Here is a 24,942-nt window from a genome sequence, read left to right as displayed (position 1 = left end):
TTGAGTCCATCTTAATGCAAAGATAATAGTTCATGTAATTTTGGAATTAATATCTTTGTTTTTATAGGGTCTCTGATTTGCATGACACTCGTTTTAAGGGTGTCACAGCAAAGGGTCTGAATACTTATGTACATGAGATATTTCTGTATTTAAATTTTAATACATTTACTGAAATTTCTAAAAATGTGTTTTTGCTTTGTCATTCTGGGGTATTGTGTGTGGATTGATGGCAAATTCTTTTAACTTAATCCATTTTAAATTGAGTCTATAACACAACAAAGTGTGGAAAAAGGGGTCTGAATACTTTCCGAAGGCACTGTATAATGTCATAATGTAGCTGTACAACATCCACCAACACAATTACAGGTACTCTGCCCAGATATGATTCTCACTCCATGCCACCTATTTAACATTCAAAGGGATGTATATCTCCATCTTGTGATTGTAATATTTTGCCTGAATTTAGCAAATTAAATCTAAGTATGCAACTGAGATAAAGGTTATATGCTTTATCATGTAAGGATTTCTATAAAAACTCAAATGCTGCTGAATCATCCCAAAACAACTTCATTTTGACCTCAGGGTGTCCGATTTGACCCGGAGATCCCCCAGACTCTGCGGCTGGAGTTTGCCAAGGCCAACACCAAGATGGCCAAGAACAAGCTGGTGGGCACTCCCAACCCCCCTCCCTCCCAGCAGAGTCCCAGCCCCCAGTTCATCAGCAGAGACCCATGTGAGTGTTGTTCCCTTTCTGTCGCTGCTGCAGGGCCCTTTGCCACTGATGAATGGAGCCTCACTTGAGGTGACAGAGCAGTAGTCCATTTAGTATGACGTTTGGTATAAACGGAAAGGGTTCTGGTGTGTTACTGTTACTTATGGATTGGAACCAGAAAGCATGGGTATCATTAAACTAAACTTGGAGCAACTTTTTTTTACATGGTATCCATCATGTAATGCTGCTAGAATAGAAACTGTCTGCTGCCTAACCTCTCATAAACTTCAGAGAAGCACATTTCTTTGGAGTCAAATGTACATTAACCATATTCAAATTATCAAAAACAATACCCTGTAAAGCACCTCTGCTCTACAGTTTATTAACAGTCAGTTATTCCATGGAAACATGATTAATTAAGGGTTAATTACTTTTCTTGAACTCTCTCAACATAACACATTTCCCTCATTAGATTTATGTTTCATAAACATTCTACAGTACATGTGCAGTATTAGTCTTGGTCATACTCATTTGGAGCCAACCCTCGAGTCTTGAGATTGTGTGGAATTTGCCGATGTTGCTCTGCTCTTTGTTTTACTTTAGTTAAATATTTTGTCAAGCGTTAAGTACACTGCGCTTAGGCAGGCACTGACAGTTGAACATAGGCCATCTGTGAACTTGAGTGGTTGCACATTCTTACAAAATGACCAAACACAGTCTTATCTATAGATGTTTTTGCCGGAGTGAGAGAATGCACTTCTTGGGCCTCTGCGGAATATGAAAGGAAACGATTAATGGAGACCATGACGTAATGACCAAAAGAAACATTGCTGTCATTTTCTGATCATTTTATCCGATCTTGCTTTGATAACAGCTTCCAAGGCACTGACCTGTGCTTTTTTTACATGGAGAATGTATATGATAGCAAGCTGTTTTTGTATAGATTGGCACTCTGTTGTCTTGACATGACCTTAATCTGTTTATTCATATCAACTCTGTCTTTATAACTAGGTGCAGTTTGTTTTTCTATTATAACTAAGTTACATAGTGTTTGTTTTTCTCAATCTGAATCAAGATGTAGCCATTTGAGTATCCATTTGATCTGAGTAACTCACACTTTCTGTGCTTTTGACGTCACTCTGCTCTTCTTCATAAGGTGTTTCATTATGGACCTCTCCCTCGTCACCCACTTCTCTCTATTTCTAGTCACGTTCACCTTGAACCTCCCTCACTGGGTGCTTCTCAAAAGTCTAAAACATTTAGACGTATATGTATCCGCTGTTCCTACACACACACCCCCCCCCCCCCCCCCCCCACACACACACACACCTCTTACCCTGTCGATGTCCACCCAGCTACAGCCCCTCCTCACCACCCTCCTCTCCTCTTCTTGTCTCCACAGATGAGCTCACAATGCCTGCTCTATACCCCAGCAGCCCAGACGTGTGGGCGTCATACCCGCTGTACCCGGCGGAGCTGTCTGCCCTCCCTCCTGCTTTCAGCTACCCCTCCTCACTCCACGCTCAGGTAACCTACCCACCTGAGCCCACACCCGCACCACCCACCGCAGCTACCCCAAATCACTTCCCCTCTCCACCACCTCCACCCTCCTCTAGCACAGACCACCAACCCCCACCCTTCCATTCACTGCTTAATGATTTATTCAAGTTACACCATGCCAAGACCAATAGCAATGTGTCAATAGCCTACTTGAGGTTATTGTGAGACATGACATGACATGTATTGTATTGTATGCCACCTAACTTTTAATGAACGTTCATGCTGTGTTTACACATACTGTTGGTTTAGGTTAGCTATAATTAGCTAAAAACATTTTTTTCTAGACTGGTTTTGAATATTTAGAGCTGAGGTTGCATACCCCAGCTGAATGGTATTATGCAGGCTTTGTGATGTGAATTTGATATACCCAATCATTTGAAACGTTTGCATCATTTGTTTTAGTATCAATTATCTTATCTAATCATTAATTAAAGCCCTGGGCAGCCATGACCCAATTGTTAGGTTCTTCTAATCTGTCTATTGATCTGTTGAAAATGTTCTCATGAATCCTGTTTGGTACAGTAGTTCTCCTGTGAAATCAAATAACTGTACAGGATGTTTGAATTTTAGTTGCCGATTGTCTTTCCAGTTCACTTTGATTGCTGCTCACTGATTCTCATGAGTTGCCTCTCTTTTAGTTCATATGACTCAGTGATGAAAACCTTAGTCCCTAGGGGTCTATTCATAGAATGATCTTATGATTTCATCCTGTACATTTTTAACCAGAGGGACCATACACATTTTCATTTATAATGTAGATCTTCTCAGAAGCCATTTAAATATAAGTGCCCCGAGCAAATGTACAACAACAGGGATTTTCAATGATGAAGGAATTTGAAACAGAAGTGGGCCTGAATTTGCTGACTGAATATGAACTTTGGCAAACGCACGCACGCACGCACGCACGCACGCACGCACGCATACACACACACATACACACACACACACACACACACACAGGCTTTTACACCTTGAATAGCGCTTTGTGTCCTCAACAAGGGTGAAGAGTGCAGGAGTTCATGTTGTCCCTAGTGAATAAGGCACAGAATCAGGTGTTGAAGTGTTGAATCACACAGTGAGTGAAAGAGTTCACTGAACCTGAATGAATAAATTCTGGTCAACTGAGTTTATATGTGTTAATGACCAGTGTGAATTTAAGTGGCATTTGGAGTGAGCTTAATATGAGTCATATTAATTGAATCATGTTGCTGGTGTGTCTCTGTTCAGATTCGCTGGCTCCCTCCTGCAGATGGAACTCCTCAGGGATGGAAGTCCAGGCAGTTCTGTTGAAGTATGTGTGAGTAACGACACACACACACACACACACACACACACACACACACACACACACACACACACACACACACACACACACGCACACACACACACAGTCTGGTCCCATGATGAATGGGTATACATTGTCACAAAAATGCTTAAGTAAATGTTATGACACTTGACATAAACAATCAAAAACTTTCCTAAACATTTGTAACACACACAGTTAAATAACACACACACACAGTAATGAAAGTTTCACATTACAAGTAGCACACTGATGATAATCAATGCTTATTGGAACTAAGGTTCATGAAAAACTGTTTATTTTTGTGAGCTAACAGGCTATTTAACTGAATCTACAGTATTTGTCATCGATCTGTCAGATCTTTAACCATGCATACAAACAACTGTCAGATGAAATAGAGACTAATTCAACCAATGACTCAAGATTTCTATGACCAACACAGTGCATCCAATAGTTCTCATACTGTAGATGAAAAGGGGTTTAAAGGGGATTTCAGCATTTTTTTCCTCTCAGGTCACAGTACAGCCAGCAGAATCTTTCAATTGATGTCATGCATTTTTTCAGATATAGGGCATCAAAGGCATTGACTCAGACAGAATGCACAAGCAGCTCTGGGGGCTATGTTTTAACACAGGCTGTTGTTGAGAAGGAACAGATACTCAGCTACATGGATCTACCTGTATGTAGTATACCTGACACGTCTGCACACACTTACCAAACTTGGTGGGAAGTCATTATATCGATTCGATATATCGTTATTCTGTATGGAATAGTGCTACTTAAAAAAAAGGGTTTGACACATTAGTCCAGTGAAAGCATGCAGTATTACTAAACACAAAAGGAAGATATTTAAGTTGGATGGAATAGTTCTAACAGTAACAGGCCCAGAGTGGTATTGCTCTACAACAGAACACTGTTGTACAAAAGAGCCACAAAGCTAGGCAAGTCCTCTGCTAGTGTGTGTGTGTGTGTGTGTGTGTGTGTGTGTGTGTGTGTGTGTGTGTGTGTGTGTGTGTGTGTGTGTGTGTGTGTGTTCGGCGCCAGTCACCAGACCCCCTCCAAAGGTTCGGACAGGAAAAGACATGTTCCCAAGACCCCCAAGGGAGAGATGGGAAGGGGCCAAGGGGGGTAACATTTAAAAAGCTGTTGATTGGTGCTAGCCCTAGTGTGCAACCCCCATAACCCTACTCCATAGACCAGCCTGAGTATGAGAAGAAAAATTAAAACCATGTCCCTGGTAAATAAGATGTAAATAAGAGATCTTTATCTCTCCTATTGGGGATTCCTTTCCTCAAATGGATAGAAAGGAAGGGAGTGAACAAGGGAGGGGTTTGAGGTACATGATTACCCTTCTATCAAACTGAGAGGAAGTCATTTATTCGGTCAGCCTGCCCCAGTGCATATTAACCCCTTGATAAAAAAACAAAAACATCCCTACATCCTGCTTGGAATGGGCTTGGGAGTCAACTGTTGTTTTGTGGTTAGTTGTGCTATTGTAGTGCAGAGGAAACATAATGTTCACTGAATATATGAATGCACGTTCCCACACACACACGCACGCACGCGCGCACACACACACACACACACACACACACACACACACACACACACACTGCACTCCTCCATGATGTCTTGTCAGATGGAAAAGCCAGATTAACTCCCCCTGCAGTTCACTAAGCATTAATGTTCAGTATTGGTTTGTCTGTGCGTATGACTGTATGTACAGACACAAGGGTAACTGTGTCAAGGCATCCTAAGACAGGAGGCTAATATCCAGTGAGCTTTGTCCCAATGTAAAACGCGATGCCATCCATTTGTTATGCTGTCAGTGATGTTAGGAAAACAGATAATGAAGCTAAACTTTGTTTATCCCTGCCCTTTTCAGCTGTGCCAGCACACGGTGGCAGGCTGGTACTGACCTCACGTTGCCCATGCCCTTTCCGGCCTAGTTATGCTAAATGGACTTGAACTTTTCCTAAATGCAGGTATTTGATATTTAAGAGGAGAGGTATGTCGGCACATACTGTACATGAGCAAGAGCAACCATGTAGGCCTACACTTAGACAGCTTAATCTGGGTTTAGTTTTTACTCTCTGAAACTTGTAGTAGTAGTGTTGTTTAACATTTTATTACTTATACTTAAGCTATTTTTTTATTGGCATTTATCTCAGATTGACCTTATCATACTGAAGTGATCTGTGTCCATCCACAATCAGAACAAATATTGATTGTCTTGTGTAATGTCACTAGAGGCTTGTGGTCAACTTGTGGTAGTCTGAGCATTCAACAGTGAGGCTACATTCACGGTCAGACTATGCAGTTCACACCAGCAGCTTAACCATGGGAGACTGCATGTCGGGGAGGTAAACAGCTGAAACATGACTCGCGGCAGAGTTGCTCGCAGCTTTCCTCCACGTACTGTAGGAGAGGCTTTCAGTCATACCCGGTAATGAGGTTTATTAATCACCTGGCATCCTGCCTGTCACTGCAACTGACATTTTGAAAAAACAGGTCATGGAGCTTGTTGTGGGTGACCAGCTTTTGTTGTTTGAAGTTTGTCAGGGCTTTGTGGCTCAGAATATTTTAATTTAAGTAAGTTGCTGACTTATTTCTAGTTGATAAAAGTTATTTTTCTGTTTCTTTCATGTCAAAGCAATCTCTGTTTCCACTTCTTGTGCATACGGTCATACACACAGACAAACCAATACTGGACATTAATGCTTAGTGAACTGCAGGGGAAGGTAATCCGGCTTTTCCATCTGACAAGACATCATGGGGGACTGCAGAGTGTGTGTGTGTGTGTGTGTGTGTGTGTGTGTGTGTGTGTGTGTGTGTGTGTGTGTGTGTGTGTGTGTGTGTGTGTGTGTGTGTGTGTGTGTGTGTGTGTGTGTCCGTCTGGAGCCTGGCTGCTTGCCCTGGGGGGCTTATGGCCAATAGCCTGACAAACCCAGCAGTTCCTGTTGAACTTATGACTAACTCCCACCAGGGAGCAGGGGGACCGACCCCAGCTGAGGCCCCCTTTAATAAGGAAATGGGACTTTACCCCCCCCCCCCCCACACACACACACACACACACACACACACAAACACACACTCACTGACACACTCTGTCTTTCTCTCTCTCACACCGACACATGTGCACATGTAATGTATACACACACACACACACACACACACACACACACACACACACACACACACACACACACACACACAGGCTTTTGTCCCTGGAGTCTGTTTCAGAAGCTAGATACATGTCAACAGCTGCATTCATCACCACCTTGTCCTACAAGCTGTGCTGGTATGTGAGAAACATGGCTGCAGCCTCAAGGCTTTTCAGTGGATTAAGAGGCCTTGACTTCCCCTTTCATGTCAATGTTACACAGGTATAGGCCCTACAGAACATGCAGAGTGGATGGTTCTTCAGATGGAATAGTGGTGGAGGACATGTAATGACTGACTCAGTGATGACACAACATTTTCTCACAAGATATAACTGAATTGAAAGTTCAATTTAATTTAATTCCATTGATTAAATTAAATTAACATAATTTGATTTGCACTCTATTCCACTGCTTTTAAGGCTGGTGTAATTTTGCAGTATGATTTTACTATTCACAGCAATACTGGTAAACAAGCAGGTCCATTGATAAATGGCTTCAAATAAACGATTACCAGAGCGAACATTGATTAGAAAACAAGACCTCCTCCATTCTCAAACAGCACTTGTTTGTCTATCTCACAATACACACCTTTGTCAAGTTAGAGGGTGTAACACATTAAACCTGAAATCACTGAACCTCCCCATAACCCACAAAGACGTGTTCAATGATAAACCCAATCTTTAACCTTGGTGCTTCAGCCAGAACAAATACGAGTCTAAAAGAATGCATTGGGTCAGCTTAGCCAAGCGCTACGTATGCATCGATTTCCTCATCCCTGATTGCATGCGCGATAGGCATTAGCTAGCCAGCCGTGTCTGAGCATGTTACCTTGAACACACACGGTTCCCAGTGAATCAGAACTCAAGCCCTCCTTCTCCCATGGACATGTTGGTTTTTGTAATAGTTTATTTTCTTAGAGAGACTCTCCCCTGAACTCCTGTCATGATCATTGCCAAGTGACGTCTATTTTTGGTGAAACATCTGCATGCCTGTGGTGGAAGTGTTGACCTCTCTCATTGGTCTCTCAGAGCGGGGCTCAGGGGGCATGGGGTTTTGTTAGGAGCAGGAAGTTCTCTCGAGCGAGGGGTTAATTCAACAACAGACCTCCTCACTGTGTCTTCATCAGGGTACTCAACTGACACATGTTTCTTTGCTGGTAAATCATTAGTATCAAGTTATGATATGGTATCACACTTAGAATGGCTTATCATTCCACAATCAGACTAGACTGGCCACTGCCAGTTGAACTTGAACTTATGGAACTTATTACTTTTTTCATGCAGGACAGTGTGTGGAAGCCCAACATGCATCTTGCGGTAGTACTGTTGGCATTGAGATAAAGGCCCTTTGACTAAAACGTTTCTTCTTATTATGTTCTCAGGTTCCTGATGTGTGATGGTGGCCATGGTCGGCCATGATGGTGTTGCTCCCGGTTCTCATGTCTAACCAGGAGGATTCCTGACCCTGTTTACTGTGCAGTGGACCGTTGGTGAGTTCTGGTCAAACGTTCAATGGACTTCAAGCTCCAACGATCCTGACAGGCAGGCCAAACGTGTAAATCACACCTAGAGCTGGTGGCAAAAAATGTTCTGTCCAATCTGACAGAAAATTTGATTTCAAAGTGTAGATTTGTGGAAAAAGCTGTGAAAACCGAGCCAAGGTTTTCAGAAACAATATCACACACCCAAAGATTTGTGCTGAAATGAAGCCTTAGAAGCCTGCAGCCATATTGACACTGTGTCATTGTTTTAGTTTTTATTTGACATATTATAGTTTTTGTTTTAAAGCCAGAGTAAGGTATTTGTGGGATAAAAGTGAGAGTGTGTGTGTGTGACTGAGTATGTGTGGTCTTACTGTCATGCCACACCATCTTATGTGGAAAGTGTGTGTGTGTGTGTGTGTGTGTGTGTGTGTGTGTGTGTGTGTGTGTGTGTGTGTGTGTGTGTGTGTGTGTGTGTGTGTGTGTGTGTGGTCTCTGTTATGCCACCCCATCCCTTGTGTTTTCATTAGTCTGGATAGGGCTTGGGTGCTGTGGCCATGGTAACAACTCTCTCTCTCTCTCTCTCTCTCTGTTTTTCTCTCTCTCTGGCTGTCATAGGAAGCAGCAACCTCATGGGCCTCAGGACAATCCAGACCCCAGTCTCCATCACACATCGACACCCCCTTACCCCTCCCCACCCACCTTTTGATACTGTTACATACTCAAGAATTGCTGATAACACTTTGGTTACAGTCACCTACATACAGTATGACCTTATGATGCTAACATGACATAGCCTAACATACCTTCATTGACATTTATTCAACTTTGTTCAAACTGAAACAAGCCCTGTGAAGAATACCCTGAGCTTTGCATTCAAAAGTGCAATGCTTGTCCACCTCAGTTGGAATTCACATTTATGTAGGTTTGGCAGGACAACTAGCTTATGTAGGCGTTTTGAAAGAATTAGGTACGTACAAGAGTGTAACCAAAGTGATACCAGGTTATATTATTACAATGATTATAATTATTACTATTCTGTATACCATTCATATTTAACGTTATTATGATTATTACTACATGTTGAAGCATGACTTTGCCAAAAAAAAAATAAACAATTACAATGCTGTACATTTTTAGATATTTTAATGAAAAACAAAAAAGTATTTTTGTAATCAAGCCAATCTTTTAAATTGTTATGTTTGATTGGTTATGTTGTGTATCAAGTTGTATGTGAGGTAACCTGTTTGAGAACCTCAATATTTCTTACTTTTTTCTCTTATCAGTGCCACTGTAAAATTGGTGATTGCTCTGCTGTACTAAAGCAGTTGCATCAGTTTGCAAGTTAATTTTTTTATTTTTTTCATTTTGTGAGGATTTGATTTGGTCATGTCGATTGGAGTAACATAATGCCAAAAAAATGTGTCCCTCTTGGTCTACGCCAAATAACTGCCATTTTAGTTCAGGTAAAGTAAGCCCAGGTAACAATGATCAATTATATCTGAACCATGCCCACTGTAACATGCTACAGGAGATCTATGCTATCAATTCCTCCCAATGGGTGCAGCTGTAGATCTAACAGGAGTGTGTAGGTGTAAGCAACATGGTAATAGCTGCCCTCTGATAGGCTGGGTGGATGTTTTTCATATTGGTAATAGTTGCCCTCTGATAGGCTGGGTGGATGTTTTTCATATTGGTAATAGTTGCCCTCTGATAGGCTGGGTGGATGTTTTCATATTGTTTACACCTATGCAATCCTTGCATATTAGTAACTCTTGAAGTTCACTGTCTACCAGGTAGACAGCACAGTATACAGAAGTAACAGACCAAAGGCTTAGTTTTCTAACACTGGATAGCTGACGAGGCTAGTGGAATTATTCCATCTCAACTGCTTTGTACTTCTAATACTGTCTGATTTCTTTGATGAAGTGTGCCATTATTTGCTTGCATGCCTCTCTTGGTGTCACTCAGAAGAGCGTCCCAGCACCTGAAAGGAAACGCCTTTTAAGTGCTTCTCTGTTTCATCTATTTTTAGGAAAAATATGATTCAACATGGTTTTGTAAAGTTTGTATTTTTACCTAAGTGGATGATTCGAGTGAAAAATAATGTTTCATATGTCATGTTGTTTTAGTTCTTGTTTTAGGCCTGCAATAATAGTTTTACTGTATGACATATCTCAGAACAGTAGCATGGTAAGCTGGTCCCACTTTAATCTAATTATAACTTTAAAGCATCAATGAAGCCTTGTAAGCCCTAAATAAGGCCTACTGTACATGCAGTAGATACTTCACAAATCATGTATAAGCAAATGTCATGGTACACATAGGTAAAGTTACTGTGGCTAAAGCTTAGACAAAGCACATTTGACAAAGCACAAGAAGTAAAGACCTGTTCTACTAACACTCTTGATATTGTACAGTATGATTTGTAAAGCATCTATGTAAGCCTTATACAATGTTGACTTTATAGTTGATAAAGACATTAAGCCTATGTTAGTTATCATTTATTTAAAGTGAGTCCACTTAATTTCTGTGAATCTTGAGGTCTATACCTGAATTCTTTTCATAACAATACAAATACTGTATGTTCTGTCCAATGATATGGGTGAAGAATCCCAGTGGTGTGATGCCAAGGCTGAACCAAAAATGCCAGAATGTGTCCAATCATACTTACAGACAACATGGCTGTGCATATGAAGATTTTCTCTATTGTTGTTGATGTCTTCAAGCAGATTGCCCCATTGTGTGTGATAATATAAAATTGCTGAATCTACCTTTGATTGGATCATAATTTAGGTGTTTATGGTGAATATATATATACTTATCATAGCAATCTATTAATGGACAATGTTCCTTTCAACATAGTTGAATCATACTTTCATTTTGTATCACTGTGAGTAAATTGACTTAATCATACCACTGATTAGTCAGTTAGAACACAACAAGAGTGTTTTTTATGAATGTCATGTTATACAGTCTGATGGAAAAGGTCTGTCATATGAAGGCCTAAATCTCAAATTAAGTACAGTATTAGTAAGTATTAATAAGTGTTTTGTTTTTAGGTTGTTTTTTGGTTGTTTTTTTTATAGTGCTTTGCTCCAACAACTTTCCTGTTGCAATGTTTGAGAGCTATTTGGTTTGCAGGCTACATGTTTTAATGATTGGAACATTTTCAGATGAATACTAAATCCGGATAAATAATCCACTGTGAAAAAATAGAGTGAAAATTAAAGGTATGTAAATTGAAATGCTCCTTCAGAAGATGGAAGAATTGTTTTCTTTTATTTGTTGTCCATAATCTACTGTATGAGTAATTGTGTGTTATGTGCATGTTTATGGCGTGTATATTTTCTTTTCTTTTCAATGCATATTGTTGATATTTATATTTTTCACTGCTGTAAGGAGAAACTATATTTCAGTGAATTCCAGTGGTTTGTTTTAGATGTTTTGTTAAAACCAAAAAAAGAAATGTTTTTATGAAAATGTAAAATGAAGACATTCAGGGCATCAACCATTAAAGATTGACATTGCCATCTTTGTTGCCTTGTTTCATGAGTTGAAGCCACATGCAGTAAAACTCAATTTCCTCTTAATCACACCTCTTTCCTTGCATCTCAGGTCCACTCTAGAGCAGGGTGTAGTCATCTATAGTGATCGCGGCACCAGGGAGCGAGAGGCCTCTCTTTACCCTCTTTAAGAATAGCCCACCGGTCTCAGGGGTTAGATACTCAAGGGAGTGAGGGTCATTGCCAATTTAGTCAGTCTCTCTCTCTCTCTCTCTCTCTCTCTCTCGCTCATTGCACAGGTCATTGTCACCATTCTTACTGTACATCTCCTATCTTGTCTTTTCTATGCAATCATGTGACACACACACACAGACGTACACACACACACATTCTATTTCTCTCTGTCTGTCACGGCTCCAGGGGCTTCACACTGCAGTCCATCATGGGGGCTGGGTGTGACATGGTGGGTGTATTGGGTAGGTGTGTGTGTATGTGTGTGGTGGGGAGGGGGGGGTGTATACTCCAGCTCACCTAGCTCAGAACTGGTGTCACATTGTAATGGTGTTACTCTTTTTTGACAAGTGCATTTAGGAGGTGTTGCTGTCACTTTTCACTCATAAGCATGCCTCCACTCTGTCCAGCTGCAACCCATTCTTAAATAATAAGTCTTTGTTTGGGAATTGGCTGAATATGACTGGACGACTTAAGAATGCTCTTGTTTGTGCAAAACTAAAATTGGATTATAAATCTTACAGCTCCTCTGTGGGTTACGTCATTACAATAATATCAGCCGTGGTGCTTTGATTTCGGCACTTCTATTGCGGGGTTGTGTTGCTATGTTTGCTCTGTTGCCTTTCATAGCGAACATTGGTGCATGGTAACATGACAACTCAATCTAACTCGGAAGCTACAGCTCTCCTTCATCATTCTGGGAACAATAACATGCGACCTCATCACTGACTAGTCTTTCTGCTGTCTGCAATGTCTACCATTGGGCAGCACAGCCATCAACTAAATAGTGAGGTCACATTTCCTAGAAGGATTACTCAGGATTACTAGAATTGTTCACAAGTGTCATAGGGGCCATTTGTGAAGGAGTGAAGCTTTAAAAGTGACTGTGAATTTGGGCCGATTCATCTTCTACTCCCTTCCCTTCTTCTTTCTTCTGCTCCCTTCCCTCTCCCACTAGAAGCTGCTTCTCCCAAGGGAAGGCCCCTACGCCCTGCGTCTCATAGCAACCAAAGCACTGAGGAATCTCACCACTTCTTTCATTTTCACCAATTTAGCAGGATTATGGTCTGTCTCATGTCCAGAGCATCAGAGTAGAGATGTAATGGCCTTATCACTGATGGGAGCTGTGTATGATGTAGCTATCAGGACATACAGAGTGAGAGAGTCACCATGAGTCCTCCTCAACCCCAGTATTGGTGGTGGGGGCAGTGGGGATGGGGGGGCACTTTTATTCTCTATGAGGATGCGGAGCTCCACAGTGATCTCTACTGGCAAACAGAAACACTACAGTCCCAACCTGCATGGTCGTCATAAGAAGTTTAGCATGGGTAAATGACTGCTCTTACATACCTCTATGGTCAAATTGCAAAGAAACTTATGTATAAAGCAACATGCAAAATAAAGCTTTTCACAAAGACGACAATGTTTGGATTAATGGAGAAAATTGTCAAATTTACATTGTTTTCACACGTATTTTATGTTTGATAGATTGAAATTTAAAAAATCAACTGGATAAATCCTAAATTTACCCAAACAGCCTCAGAAACAACAGAAAACATGCACCCTTTTCTATCTGTCTACCTCTGCTCGGCTGCAGAGCAGACAGCCAAACCCCAGCCTCACAGAGCTCCAGTCCCAGAGGACGGTACCCTCAAGAGTGGGTTTAGGGCAGCGCCAGCGTTCAAAGCAGCCCAGGCCCATAGGAGATTATCTTTGCATACAGGATGCTAATACCTCCCCAGCAGAGGCTGCTGCCTGGGGGCTCAGGAGGGGGGCTCCACCTGGTTGTCGATCGATGCTACCCCACTTGAGGCTGTGCAGTTTAATGGGAGAAGGGCCCTTGAAGGCCCCCCCTCTCTACCAGGTGGTAGGTAACCTGTTTGCACTTCTTAACAATGTGCCAAACTAGCATTTTATCCATTTGATTTTAAAGGTTATTATTTTAAAATGCTACATTGACTAAGTAAATATGCAGCTTTAAGTACTCACTGGTAACCCACAGAGTAAACAATAGCCTTTGGCCACAAACCAGTTCTAGATATTACTCAGGAAGAACTAGCAACTTGTGGGGTCCGACCCAACACTTGGGAAACACTGTATCTAACCCACCAAAAGCAGCACAATTATACAATGTAGAGTTGAGGTTGTGAACGCAGTTGTCTGAGTACAACCACAGATTCACGTTGCCATCTTGTGGACATTGAGGGATGGGTGCATTGCAGGTTTTTTGTTGTTGTTGAGTTGATAATATATATAATATATGCCATTTAGCTGACAATTTTATCCAAAGCAACTTACATTACAATGAGTGCATACATTTCAGTATATATGGTCCCAGCAGGAATCACAACGTAAGCATTGTTAGCGCCATGCTCTACCAACTGAGCGACAGAGGACCAGAGTTGAGTGCCTATTCCTTTCATCAACTTCAAAATCTGTCAAGTATTTCCTTTTCAAACTAATGATACACTTTCAAATTAATTTGTATACACATCAATACCTGCAAATGACTAATTGTCCAAAACAAAGCAGCTAAAGAGTTCTGTTTACATTTGCATTTGTACTGAAACTGCACTGCTGAAAGTTCAATGAACCCAGCTCAGCCCAGCACAACTGAAAAACAGTCTAGTCATGGTCATCATGTGATGATTGTATGAGCCAGTGACAGCTGCTTTTAACTCCTCCCTAACCACCACTCATGACAGCTGTTGTAACAGTAAAATATATAGACCTGTAAAATCTCAATGACATCAACATGCCAACATTGTATTTCATTACACTGTGAATGACAAAACAGAATTAGCACTAGGCTTCATGTCAAATGGTACAAGCAAAGTGTATAGCAAATATTATGGAAGAACAACAATTCAAAACTACAACAAAACTACAACATTCACATACACATAAAAGTATCTTTATTGTGCAACATCAATATCAAAAAGGTTAATATACAATGACACCTGTTATTTTTCAACTGGTACACCAAAGACTACAGTTCACATTTAAGCTACAGTATAGAGTTTTGTCCTGATTGTCCAAAGGGTGTAGCTTACATATTGTTTCTTACTTTACAAAACTTGGAACGACTCATGGTGATATGTCACATACAATGCAGTGGTCCACCAAACCAGTTATTCTCCATCAAACAAACTTCAACTTACAGTATGACATTCATCAGGTAATGAACTTGTTGAGGTACAGGATATGCAATCAGAGGATGGTGGAAACACTGTTGATTTCGAATATGGCACATGAGCAGAAGTCATGCCATATATTTTTAGGATTAGAATAAAATTACATTATGGTTTGTGATGTGGACTTTCCCTGTGAATCCCTTTAAGCCTTCTTAAAAATCCTCCTGGCATCCACCCCATCATAGTTGTAGCACTGTTGGATCGGACAAAGATAATTGTTTGTCAGTGAAAAATGTTTGATGTTCATTACAAAAAACAGAAAAACCTACTAATTGCCACCAAGATCTAATATGGAGATCTGACTGATAAAGTTCACACACTGACCTGTACCAGCTCTCCACCCGCAATAGCCCTGGTGGTGGTCAGCACCTTGTTGTTGTCTTTCCTGATGAATTTACCCTTCAGCATCTCACCCTCCATCTCCCATGCTCCCTAAATGACAGGTGTGTTAAAATGTGATTGTAAAATAGATAGATAGATAGATAGATAGATAGATAGATAGATAGATAGATAGATAGATAGATAGATAGAAACTTTATTTATCTCAGGGGGAAATTCAGGTAATAATAGTAGCAGAACATAGGAATTGTTTGTCATTAAACTATTGCTCAAATCTCCCTTTTATACATGATTTATGCCAAAGCTAAAGTTGAAAATGGAAATTCTAAGTTAGTACATTAGCTTATTGTTCTAAAAATAGTAGTGCTAATATTTGCTTATAGATGAATTATATCGTAGCATACTCTGGGGTAAACTGATCTGGTTGTCACAGTCCTTCAATAGCACACATAATGTTACCTTATGACAACCTCTGTGTATATTTTCAGAATACAGTACTGCAGTCATTCTAATTTTAAAGTGTCAAGGTTACTTACTGAGACTTCAGTACCGTCGGCCAGTGCATAGTCAAAGTTGACACCCAGGGTGAAGTTAATGTCTTTTGTGCGGAAAGTGCTGGACTCTTTGATGGTGAACGTGTCTCCTGTCTGCTCAATGGTGACCTTGAGGTTGTCATGCTCAGCTAGCTTCCTCTTCATCACATTGATTCCTGGTTGAAAATACAATATAGCAACAATACACTGCATGAGGCATTGTACAGTATATCAAGGCAATATACACTCACCGAGGACTTAATTAGGAACACCTATACACCTTCTCATGATGGAGGTGGTGTGGGGAATGTTTTCGTGGCACACTTTGGGCCCGATAATACCAATCATTGCTTGAATGCCACAGCCTATTTGAGTATTGTTGCTGACCATGTGCATTACCCATCTTCTAATGGCTACTTCCAGCATGATAAAGCACCATGTCACAAAACAAAAGTTGTCTCAGACTGGTTTCATGAGCATGACAATGAGTTCAGTGTTCTTCAGTGGCCTTCCCAGTCACCAGATCTGAATCCTTTGAGATGTGGTAGAACGGGAGATTCACAGCTTGAAAGTGCACCTGAAAAATCTGCAGGAATTGCGTGATGCAATCATGTCATCATGGACCAGAATCTCAAAGGAATGTTTCCGACATCTTGTGGAATCAATGCCATCAAGAATTGAGGCTGTTTTGAGAGCAAAGGGAGGCCCTGCCCAGTATTAGTACAGCGTTCCTAATAAAGTGTTCGGTGAGTGTATGAGGAACATGTAATGAACAATTAATGTATAGTAACACAACACAATTGATGTACATATAATAATATGACTACAAGCTGAAAATAGTTTCAAATATATATTTAGTTTTAGATTGAAATGCTATTCCGGAGGCTAAAGAAAGCCTGTGTTTGTTGACAAGCTCTTAAAATTGTTACAGCTATTATTAGAGCTGTGCCATAAAGCATAAACTACTTCTCTCATACAGTGCGACCATTCTCAAACTCATACTCACTAAAAACTTGATAAAATCAGATAAATGCAAATGCTTTCACTCCACAAAACAAAATGTATTTTATACACCAAGTATAATATATGTTACTGTCAGAGTTAGACATAGTGTAAGAGCATATGTTGATGGACAAGCTGACGTGTTACTGTATGTCACCTATGAAAAAGCATCCCTAATCAGTATATGATATATGCCACCTTTTCCAAATCAGGCACACACACACACACACACACACACACACACTCACCCATCTGCTCCATGAACTTGTCATAGTTCTCATTGCGGTCGACTTTCCAGGTGCCGTTGAATGTCATGGTTGTCGGGTGGCAGTGAATGGTGCTATGGTGCTGAGCAGTGGGACTCTGAGTGCCTGTTGGCCTCCCTTATATAACCTGGTTGGTATGGAAAGCACTTCTTTATCTAACTGATTATCTGTCTGCTGATGTGGCCATTTAAAGCCCATGTCAAATATAGGTGATTGCTGCATGACTTCAAGGATACAAAGATAAATGGTTAAGGGCAACACTCTCTGCAGGCCTGGCATAGAGATACAATGTTGTACTGTTCTATTTCTGAGAAAAAGAGGCTGTTTATATAGTTGTTTGTGGCAGTTCCCAGGGGGCCTCTCTCTGTGCCTGTCTGTGTCTGTGTCTGGAATGACAATTAGTTGTAATTAATTCTTATTGATGGGGGGATTGATCTTGCATGTTTAGCGTTAGATCTTGTATGTTGGAGATTAACATTCTGCAAAAGTACAGTAATATGTTACCTTCGGCTGCCCTCATGATACAAAGTTGATGTTACAATAATGTATTGGTTGCAGATAGTTGTCCTTCAGAATATATTCATAGTGGTCTGCTGGCATTTTTGTGGCAGAAAGTGTGTTCCCTTGGAGTTTGCATTCCGTAGGACTGACAATGAGTTACAGTTTTCACACACTTACCATTGCCAATGAAGTTATTGCAGGCATACAGATTAGTAGAGTATCTATTGTCAATGACTTCATTGGCAATGACTTCATTGCCAATGGTAAATGTGAACAATGTAACCATATTCCAAAACTAGTAGCACAAGTAGTACAAATAGTACAGTACAGCATGTTCAATAGGAACATCAATTCAAATTAAACTATATGGGGTACAGTAGTAGAGCTTCCCAAAAAACAGGGACACTAGAGCAATAGAAATCCCCAGGTGTAGCCAAGGCGCCAGTGATGATAGCACAGATAATAACATGATATCATTACAACAGGTCACCAGTGTTGGCTCTTTCCACAGCTTTTAAACTGCATGCCATATTGTCAGACCTTTGGAATAGTGGGTCATATTTGTTAGTTGACTTAAAGGAGTTCAGCTAAGGTAACATGATGGCACTGTTGATTATAATCAAAGATAATTGTTGATAACCTTATATCAGAGACCTTATTCCAAGGTTAAACAGAACTAACAGAGGCTCTTCATTATGAGGGGTGGATTTCACAGAAATGATTGAATCAATGTAACAAGCAACAAATTAAACAAGCAAGTGTTAAATCAAACTTCAGCAGTCAAATGATATAATAACCATGTAAATCATGGAAAACCAAACAGTTGAATGAAATGCACACCTCTGATGTTGGTGTAACTCACTGTCTGTTTACTCAGCTCTTGAGGCTTTCATTCAATCACTGTCTGTTTCATATGAAATGTGTGACCTGCCCACTGCATCAACTGCTCATCTACCCCCAATCATCTACCCCCCATACAGATGGGTCAACAGATAAAGTCTCAAAGTACAAAATGCTTTTATTGACTACAGTAAAAAGGTGAGGAGACAGTTCTTTGTGCATTTAGTTTTGGCAAACAGTAAATTGCATAATCAGCATTATTTTGAATGACTTTTGACATTTGATTTGTCAAACAATCTATTTTATTGCACACATGTTGTGTAATTATATTGAATTGTGATCCACCCCTCATACATCTACTGTATGTTGACAATATATGTATGAAATACATATTTGTGTTACTGTATGCACTGTACAGTATGTGTGTGTTTAGAGTTCTAGTTCATAAGCTCCTGTATACAAGATACTTACTACCTTGTCTTTCTTCAACCAAATAAGCACTTGGATTTTCTCCTCACATGTTCTCTACACTTTCAGCACCTTTTGTTCCTATTGCCAGGCTGCTTTCAATGATGAGCACACTGTAAACACATTACACAGGCCATGGGGATCACTTACTGTATTTTACCTGGGGCTGAGTATAATCAGGATAATGACTCACTAATGTTGAGTTTTTGATTATCACTAGTTCAAAGTAGTTTATTGCAATAGAAGTAATTAGTTTAAATGGTTATATACCCCATTGTTTTTCCACATCGATTCCCCCTGTACAGTATATTCAGTTTCTAACATTAGAAATAGATAAGCACATGTCCACTGTCCTACACCGTAAGTACATTACTACATACTGTTTGTCACAGTTATACTGTACATACTATACTAGTCACTAGGTTCATTCACTACAAACACATCATGATAAAGTACAATATGATACTGTGCAAATCTATCATTAAAAGTTTGGGTAGAGTTTTCCACATGGCATTACACTTTTGTAAGAAATGCAATGTACTTAGTATTGGTTGATATTTAATTTCGCAAACAAGGACTATACATTGCTCATTGTGCATAAAACAGGTATATTCTCTTCAGTTTCTGGTTTGAGAAAACATTTGGAAAGTTTTGATAACTGTACTAAAAGCTCTCTTTTACAACTAATAGAAAATAACATGGGCATTCCCCTAAGAAAATACAAACATGCACTTGCAGACACACTAAGCATACACAAGGTGACGTGGTAATTATGAAAATCATTAACTTTCCCTGTGGAACAGGATGCCATCTAGTGGATCATTGACATTGAGGCACATACTGTATTCATAATGTCCTATTGCCACAGGTCTATACTGCAATAGTTATCATATGACTTAGTGAATTCAGCATACCATATTTGCAATGAATACTATGCACTGTTTTAGTATAGTCTGTATAATCTGTATTCTGACTAAATCTTGCATAAAGACAGACTACAGGTGGGCCTATACAGTAACAGTCAGCAGACCAGAAAAGCAGCTGGTTTATAAAAAGGAAGGAAAAACCTGCACTAAAAATAGTCCTTGAGAGTCATTGAAAGTCAATATTATTGAGACTGCAATGAGGCAATATTTAAATTTCAAATGAGCCTCCGATAGCATAGAAAGCTGGTATTCAGTCATGCTGACACGAAAGCACACGAAGACTGAAGAGGCAAACCAATGACAGACCGTTGACAAATAGCAGGAATTCTACACTGAATGAGAAACAGTGTTTCACTGGGAGGAAATGGGATAATTGATCAAAATGAGGAAAGAGTGACCTAAAGCACCTGTAATTCAGTGAAGGTAGAATGTGAGTAGTGTTAATGTACTTTCTCACTGGTGGTGTTAATCACCAGCCGGAGTGGACCTATTCTAGCTCCAGATCTACAGTCTGTCAAGCAGAAATGTTAGGGCCCATTTGCTTGTGTGAATCAAGGGTGACAAAAGAACACCATCCAAAATGATTTGTGAAACCATTTCATCTTATAGAGGAATTGAAATATTAGCCTATTTGGAAGTTGGCAAGATGAATTTTTATCTTTTGGCTTCAGGGTAGGTCTACACATTGAATCTTCTGAGGTACAGTGTAAAATAGAATAGGTCCTATCTGTACAGTGCCAAATATTTGAAAAGCAAAATGTGTGGACATGTTACATTTATCATAGAAAATTTTCAATAATATGATTATTATGCAAGCAAATAACATAACATTGCCTACTGTCCTTTAAACTTGATCATAAAGGGGTTTTATGTCATGACAGCAATCATTTTATAAAAGAGAAACTACATTTTTGAAAATGGTTGATGTATCATTTTGCAACTAAACTCTTCATTTCATACACATTAAAAAGACTGGTCATGATCACGCAATGTGATACACCAAATAACCAAACCACAGCCCAGAGTCATATCGTTAGACACTCTCAGGACTGTCGTAGCTCAGAATGAACCTAGCTGTTCCCCCTGATCTACCCCCAACCCTGTACCTCTTTAGCAGTGTACCCTTTCATATTTATTTTCCATTGTTGACGGTGCGTTCCAACTCAGAGAGGGGGATTACACGCCTGGCTTGGACTACATCCTACAGGCCCCGTTGGGGCTGGCTCTGCCACCCACCATAGGGCCCGGGGGCTATGGGCTACCAGCATTGCCCGTGTGAGGGGTGGCAAATGATCCGGGACCAGGCGCCACACAGCACCCCTACGGCAGCCTAAAACACCCTGGCTACACACCACCCTGTTACTCTCCTCTACCCTCTCTTGTCTTTACTGCATGTGCGCTAGACACTCAGCAGTGACCCCTCTCCAGCCCCGCATTCAACATGCGTCCTTCTCTAATCTCCATCACACTTACATTAGTCGTGTACACCACCTCCCCTTCCGTTGATTCAAGCTGCTGAACTCTAAAACCACAACAAATCTTATATGTTTTTCTTTTTTCGGAATGACAAAGGAAAGGTGCAAAAATCTAATAATTAAAGAAGAGTTATACAAATGAATATACTGTGCACTCTGTGACATCCAATTACCTTGCAAGCATGTCTCATCGCAATTACAACTTGGAGAGTTGCATGAACTCAACTTAGACTGGAGTCGTTTGTAAGTGCACACACTGAAGTTAGTGAGCTCCATCCACCCACTTTGACACACACATACTGAATTCTGTAGACAGTAAATGCATACAGTATTTCTCTGGAAATGACAGCTACTGTACACCTTTCCTGTAGCACACAATTTCCATTGCCAAACAGAGAAAAAGGGGTCTATACAGGTACATGGTACATTTAAAGGATGATTATGGTTCCCTGTGATAGCTTCTGGCAAAAACATCAACACCCTTGAAAATTATATTGTAAGTAAGATTGTCATTCCCTGTGGCTTTATTTGATTCCTTACTGAATAAACTACAGTACATATAAACACAGCGACTATACTATAGCCTATGATATTCAAACAACATTCATGACATTTTCTTATGGCCTTATCACTAGCTTACATGTGTTGTTCTCAACAACTTAACACCTTTCAACCCTTTCAACAACAGATGTCTTCATAATGGCTCTATCCAACATATGGGCGACAAATAAGAAGTTGTCTGATTACTACATGACTGCCATGTACAGTCCTAACCCAGAGGCCTTAAAGTGCTTAATTGGCATTAATTGCTGCTAATTAGCCTGTACTTTACAATAGCATTCACAGAGGGTAGGTTGGCTGTTTCTTAGCATCCTGTAAATAATATTCTGTGACAAATGTCTTCATTCTCACAGCCCCATCTAATACCCCCATGTCCCTTCCCACCTAAGCTGAATGTTTCCTCTCTAGTTCTCCTTATCAGTCGCTAAGGAGTTTTGTGCTGTGAAGATTTCTAAGCTCTTAATTGCAGGCCGTGTGTGTGCTTTGCGTTTTCCAATCCCAACGTCTTTGTTCCCTCTACTGAGGGGGACACAAAGGTTCCTTTCTACTGCCTGCTATAACTCTCTAAGGTACTGCAGGGAGGAAAAAAGGATTAAGTCAACATTTCTCATGACCTCTGAGTCCTCTGATTGGAAGGAGTCTGTTCAACACATACAATAGGGAACCTGACAGAGCACCTAACTATGGGGGAACAACATCACATGCCCCTGTTAAAAAATAGTTTAGTGTTGACAACTTTCAAAATGCATGAAATGTAAAAGTGTCATGCAGTACTTTCAAATGGTATTGGTTATTCAATTACATTTGAATAATGTGTGGTCTTGACAACTGAATTTCAACCTATTTAAAAAGCAATGGTTCAAATGCTAATTAGTCTTGATGGGTACTTTTCCCAATAGTGTTGATTAGACCGAATTAATGACACAAGACAAGATTCATGCATCCCTTTTCATGCATCCCATGGTAATTGGTGCTTTCCCTCTTTCACAAAGAAACACTTATTCTACTGTCTTGTTTTCTCTGCTGTTGTTGTTGTATACATTGTTTTCAAATTGCAACTCTTTATCTCTAATGTTTCATCTAAAAAGGTGGCTTGCTGAAATCATGTTGGTATTGCATCATTATGAGTCCTGAATGCTGTCAATGGCATACAGTAGTTTATTGTTTTTGTGTCACATTTGGTGACATGTCAGAGCAAAACATTTCACAACACTGATGTTCAAGGTGTTTGCTGTGTCTATGTTAAAAGAGAAACAATCTTATCACAATGTTAATTTTTACCTGATTTAGCTTCAACAACATTTCACAACACACAAGACTCTGTTACTGCTCAACAGGACTTTCACCATGTGCCCTGACACTCACAGACATAATGCCAAGATCATCCCTAATGCATCCACTCAGTGCCAAGTCACATCTCCTCCTACACCAGAGAAACCTGGATGATTAGATCAGTAGTGAATTTCTCAGTGGTGAGCACCATGCAAAACTATGCATGTGGTAGGGAAGCAGAGGTGGAAGATCTGATTAACATTGTGAAAAGTTGTCTTATCTGTGATGACTTGAAATCTCCATACAAAAAAAGAGAACTAAAGATGGTGCGATTAAGATGCATTGAGCACGTATGTATGTTAACTGCCAACAACTAACAAATATATTCAACACAGTTTAAAGTGCCCAGTCGGATCTGTAGGTACTACACGGTCAGATGATGCTAGACCTGAGAGGCTTGAAAGAAGGATTGGATGGTTGTGGTTGTTAATAAATATGGTCATGATTAGGTCTAGGAGTTTTCTCTGAAAAAGTTACCTGATCAGGAATAACACTTCCAGCAATTCTAATAATGACTTATAATGTCAGGAAAAACTCCCTCCTATAGCTGACAAAGTTGTGATCTGAAGGGTTCCGATACGCAGGAGTCCAACTGTGTGGTGGTCTGTGTTTTAGACACCACTATATTTCTATGCAGGTACATAGACTTAGACTAGCATGTTAGCTAACCGGTTCCCTGTGCTGCTACCCTCCATCTCTATTAACATGTTGTACACTGTGCACCTAGCATGAGGGAGCGTGAGGCGGGGGTGGCGGTGTGGTGGGCATAGAGGAGATATTGGGGCAGTGTTCTTGATGTTTATCTTGAGACACTCCAGAGTCTGATTACTGATACTACACTCTATCAGCACCTGCTCCTAGAAATCCAAATAATTACCCGGGTGTTAATGTGGGTGGTGGTTTCTAACTCCAGCCATTCAAAATGTGGTATGGTGTTATCACTTGGGACAGAATTGGCTATTTATTTCAGATAAATATCACAGTTTTGTTATTTACAAAATTGGATAATCATCAATATGCATAATCTTGAGATGAAATAACACTTGAGGCTAACACGAATGAAAGATAATAATGTATACGGATTGTTGCAAATTTGCTATACCACCAGTGTGAGAATTCTGAATGTGATTAATAAACATCTCTAGTTGGCTTTTAGAGTTTTTCTCTACTTTTTTTGTTGTTGTCAGAGGATAGCATAAAGTTGGATAGACGAGACACAATTTATTTCCTTTCTCTAGGTAACTCTGCCTGCCTCGACATGTGGATGAGTCATCAATACCACAGACTAAATAAACAAGTGATTGACACAGACAAATGGTTTGCTTCTGGCAGGGTAGGTTTAGATACATCAACCCACACAAGAAGACGTTAAACTTGACAGAATTTGGCAGTGAAATGCTATGTAAATTCCATTAATTTGGGATTAATGTTGAGTGACAAGCGCCGACTTCATCTGAGGAGACTTTGTGTAATAAACATAATCACAGGCCCAAATGAGTCACAATAAACACTAATGATTTTAATATAAAGTATAAACATACTGAAAAAC

General features: G+C 40.1%; 2 protein-coding genes across 3 annotated transcripts in view; one reads left to right on the top strand and one right to left on the bottom strand.

Annotated features, from left to right (window-relative positions):
- The window catches only part of rbpms (RNA binding protein, mRNA processing factor), a 28,943-nt gene extending 17,189 nt beyond the window's left edge, over positions 1-11,754 (top strand). The window contains exons 5-9 of one of the 2 annotated variants that reach the window (XM_083675665.1): positions 583-733; positions 2,115-2,239; positions 3,500-3,563; positions 8,121-8,228; positions 8,838-11,754. In XM_083675665.1, coding sequence (XP_083531791.1) covers positions 583-733; positions 2,115-2,239; positions 3,500-3,562 — 339 coding nt within the window. In that variant the 3' untranslated portion in view covers position 3,563; positions 8,121-8,228; positions 8,838-11,754. Of the gene's footprint in view, positions 1-582; positions 734-2,114; positions 2,240-3,499; positions 3,570-8,120; positions 8,229-8,837 lie in introns of both variants that reach the window. The other variant, XM_083675666.1, reaches the window with a different exon arrangement.
- Positions 11,755-15,076: 3,322 nt separating this feature from the next.
- On the bottom strand, positions 15,077-17,359 carry LOC310808877 (fatty acid-binding protein, intestinal-like). Its single transcript, XM_083675977.1, has 4 exons — positions 17,273-17,359; positions 16,026-16,198; positions 15,475-15,582; positions 15,077-15,343 (listed from the first exon to the last, which is right to left on the bottom strand). The coding sequence occupies exons 1-4, from the start codon at positions 17,337-17,339 to the stop codon at positions 15,293-15,295; spliced, it is 399 nt and encodes a 132-aa protein (XP_083532103.1). The 5' UTR covers positions 17,340-17,359; the 3' UTR covers positions 15,077-15,292.
- Between the last annotated feature and the right edge of the window lie 7,583 nt (positions 17,360-24,942).

Source organism: Argentina silus (genome assembly GCF_951799395.1).
Source record: "Argentina silus genome assembly, chromosome: 1".
Classification (NCBI taxonomy): domain Eukaryota; kingdom Metazoa; phylum Chordata; class Actinopteri; order Argentiniformes; family Argentinidae; genus Argentina; species Argentina silus.
Note: the sequence above shows the minus strand (reverse complement) of the source record. Positions and strands in the feature narration are given on the sequence as shown.

Coding starts and splice junctions, on each gene's coding strand:
- LOC310808877 (XM_083675977.1), bottom strand. CDS start 17,339: ATGACATTCAACGGCACCTGGAAAGTCGACCGCAATGAGAACTATGAC. Junction 16,199..17,272: donor CAAGTTCATGGAGCAGATGG/GTGAGTGTGTGT, acceptor ATTTTCAACCAG/GAATCAATGTGATGAAGAGG. Junction 15,344..15,474: donor CGGGTGGAGAGCTGGTACAG/GTCAGTGTGTGA, acceptor CCGATCCAACAG/TGCTACAACTATGATGGGGT.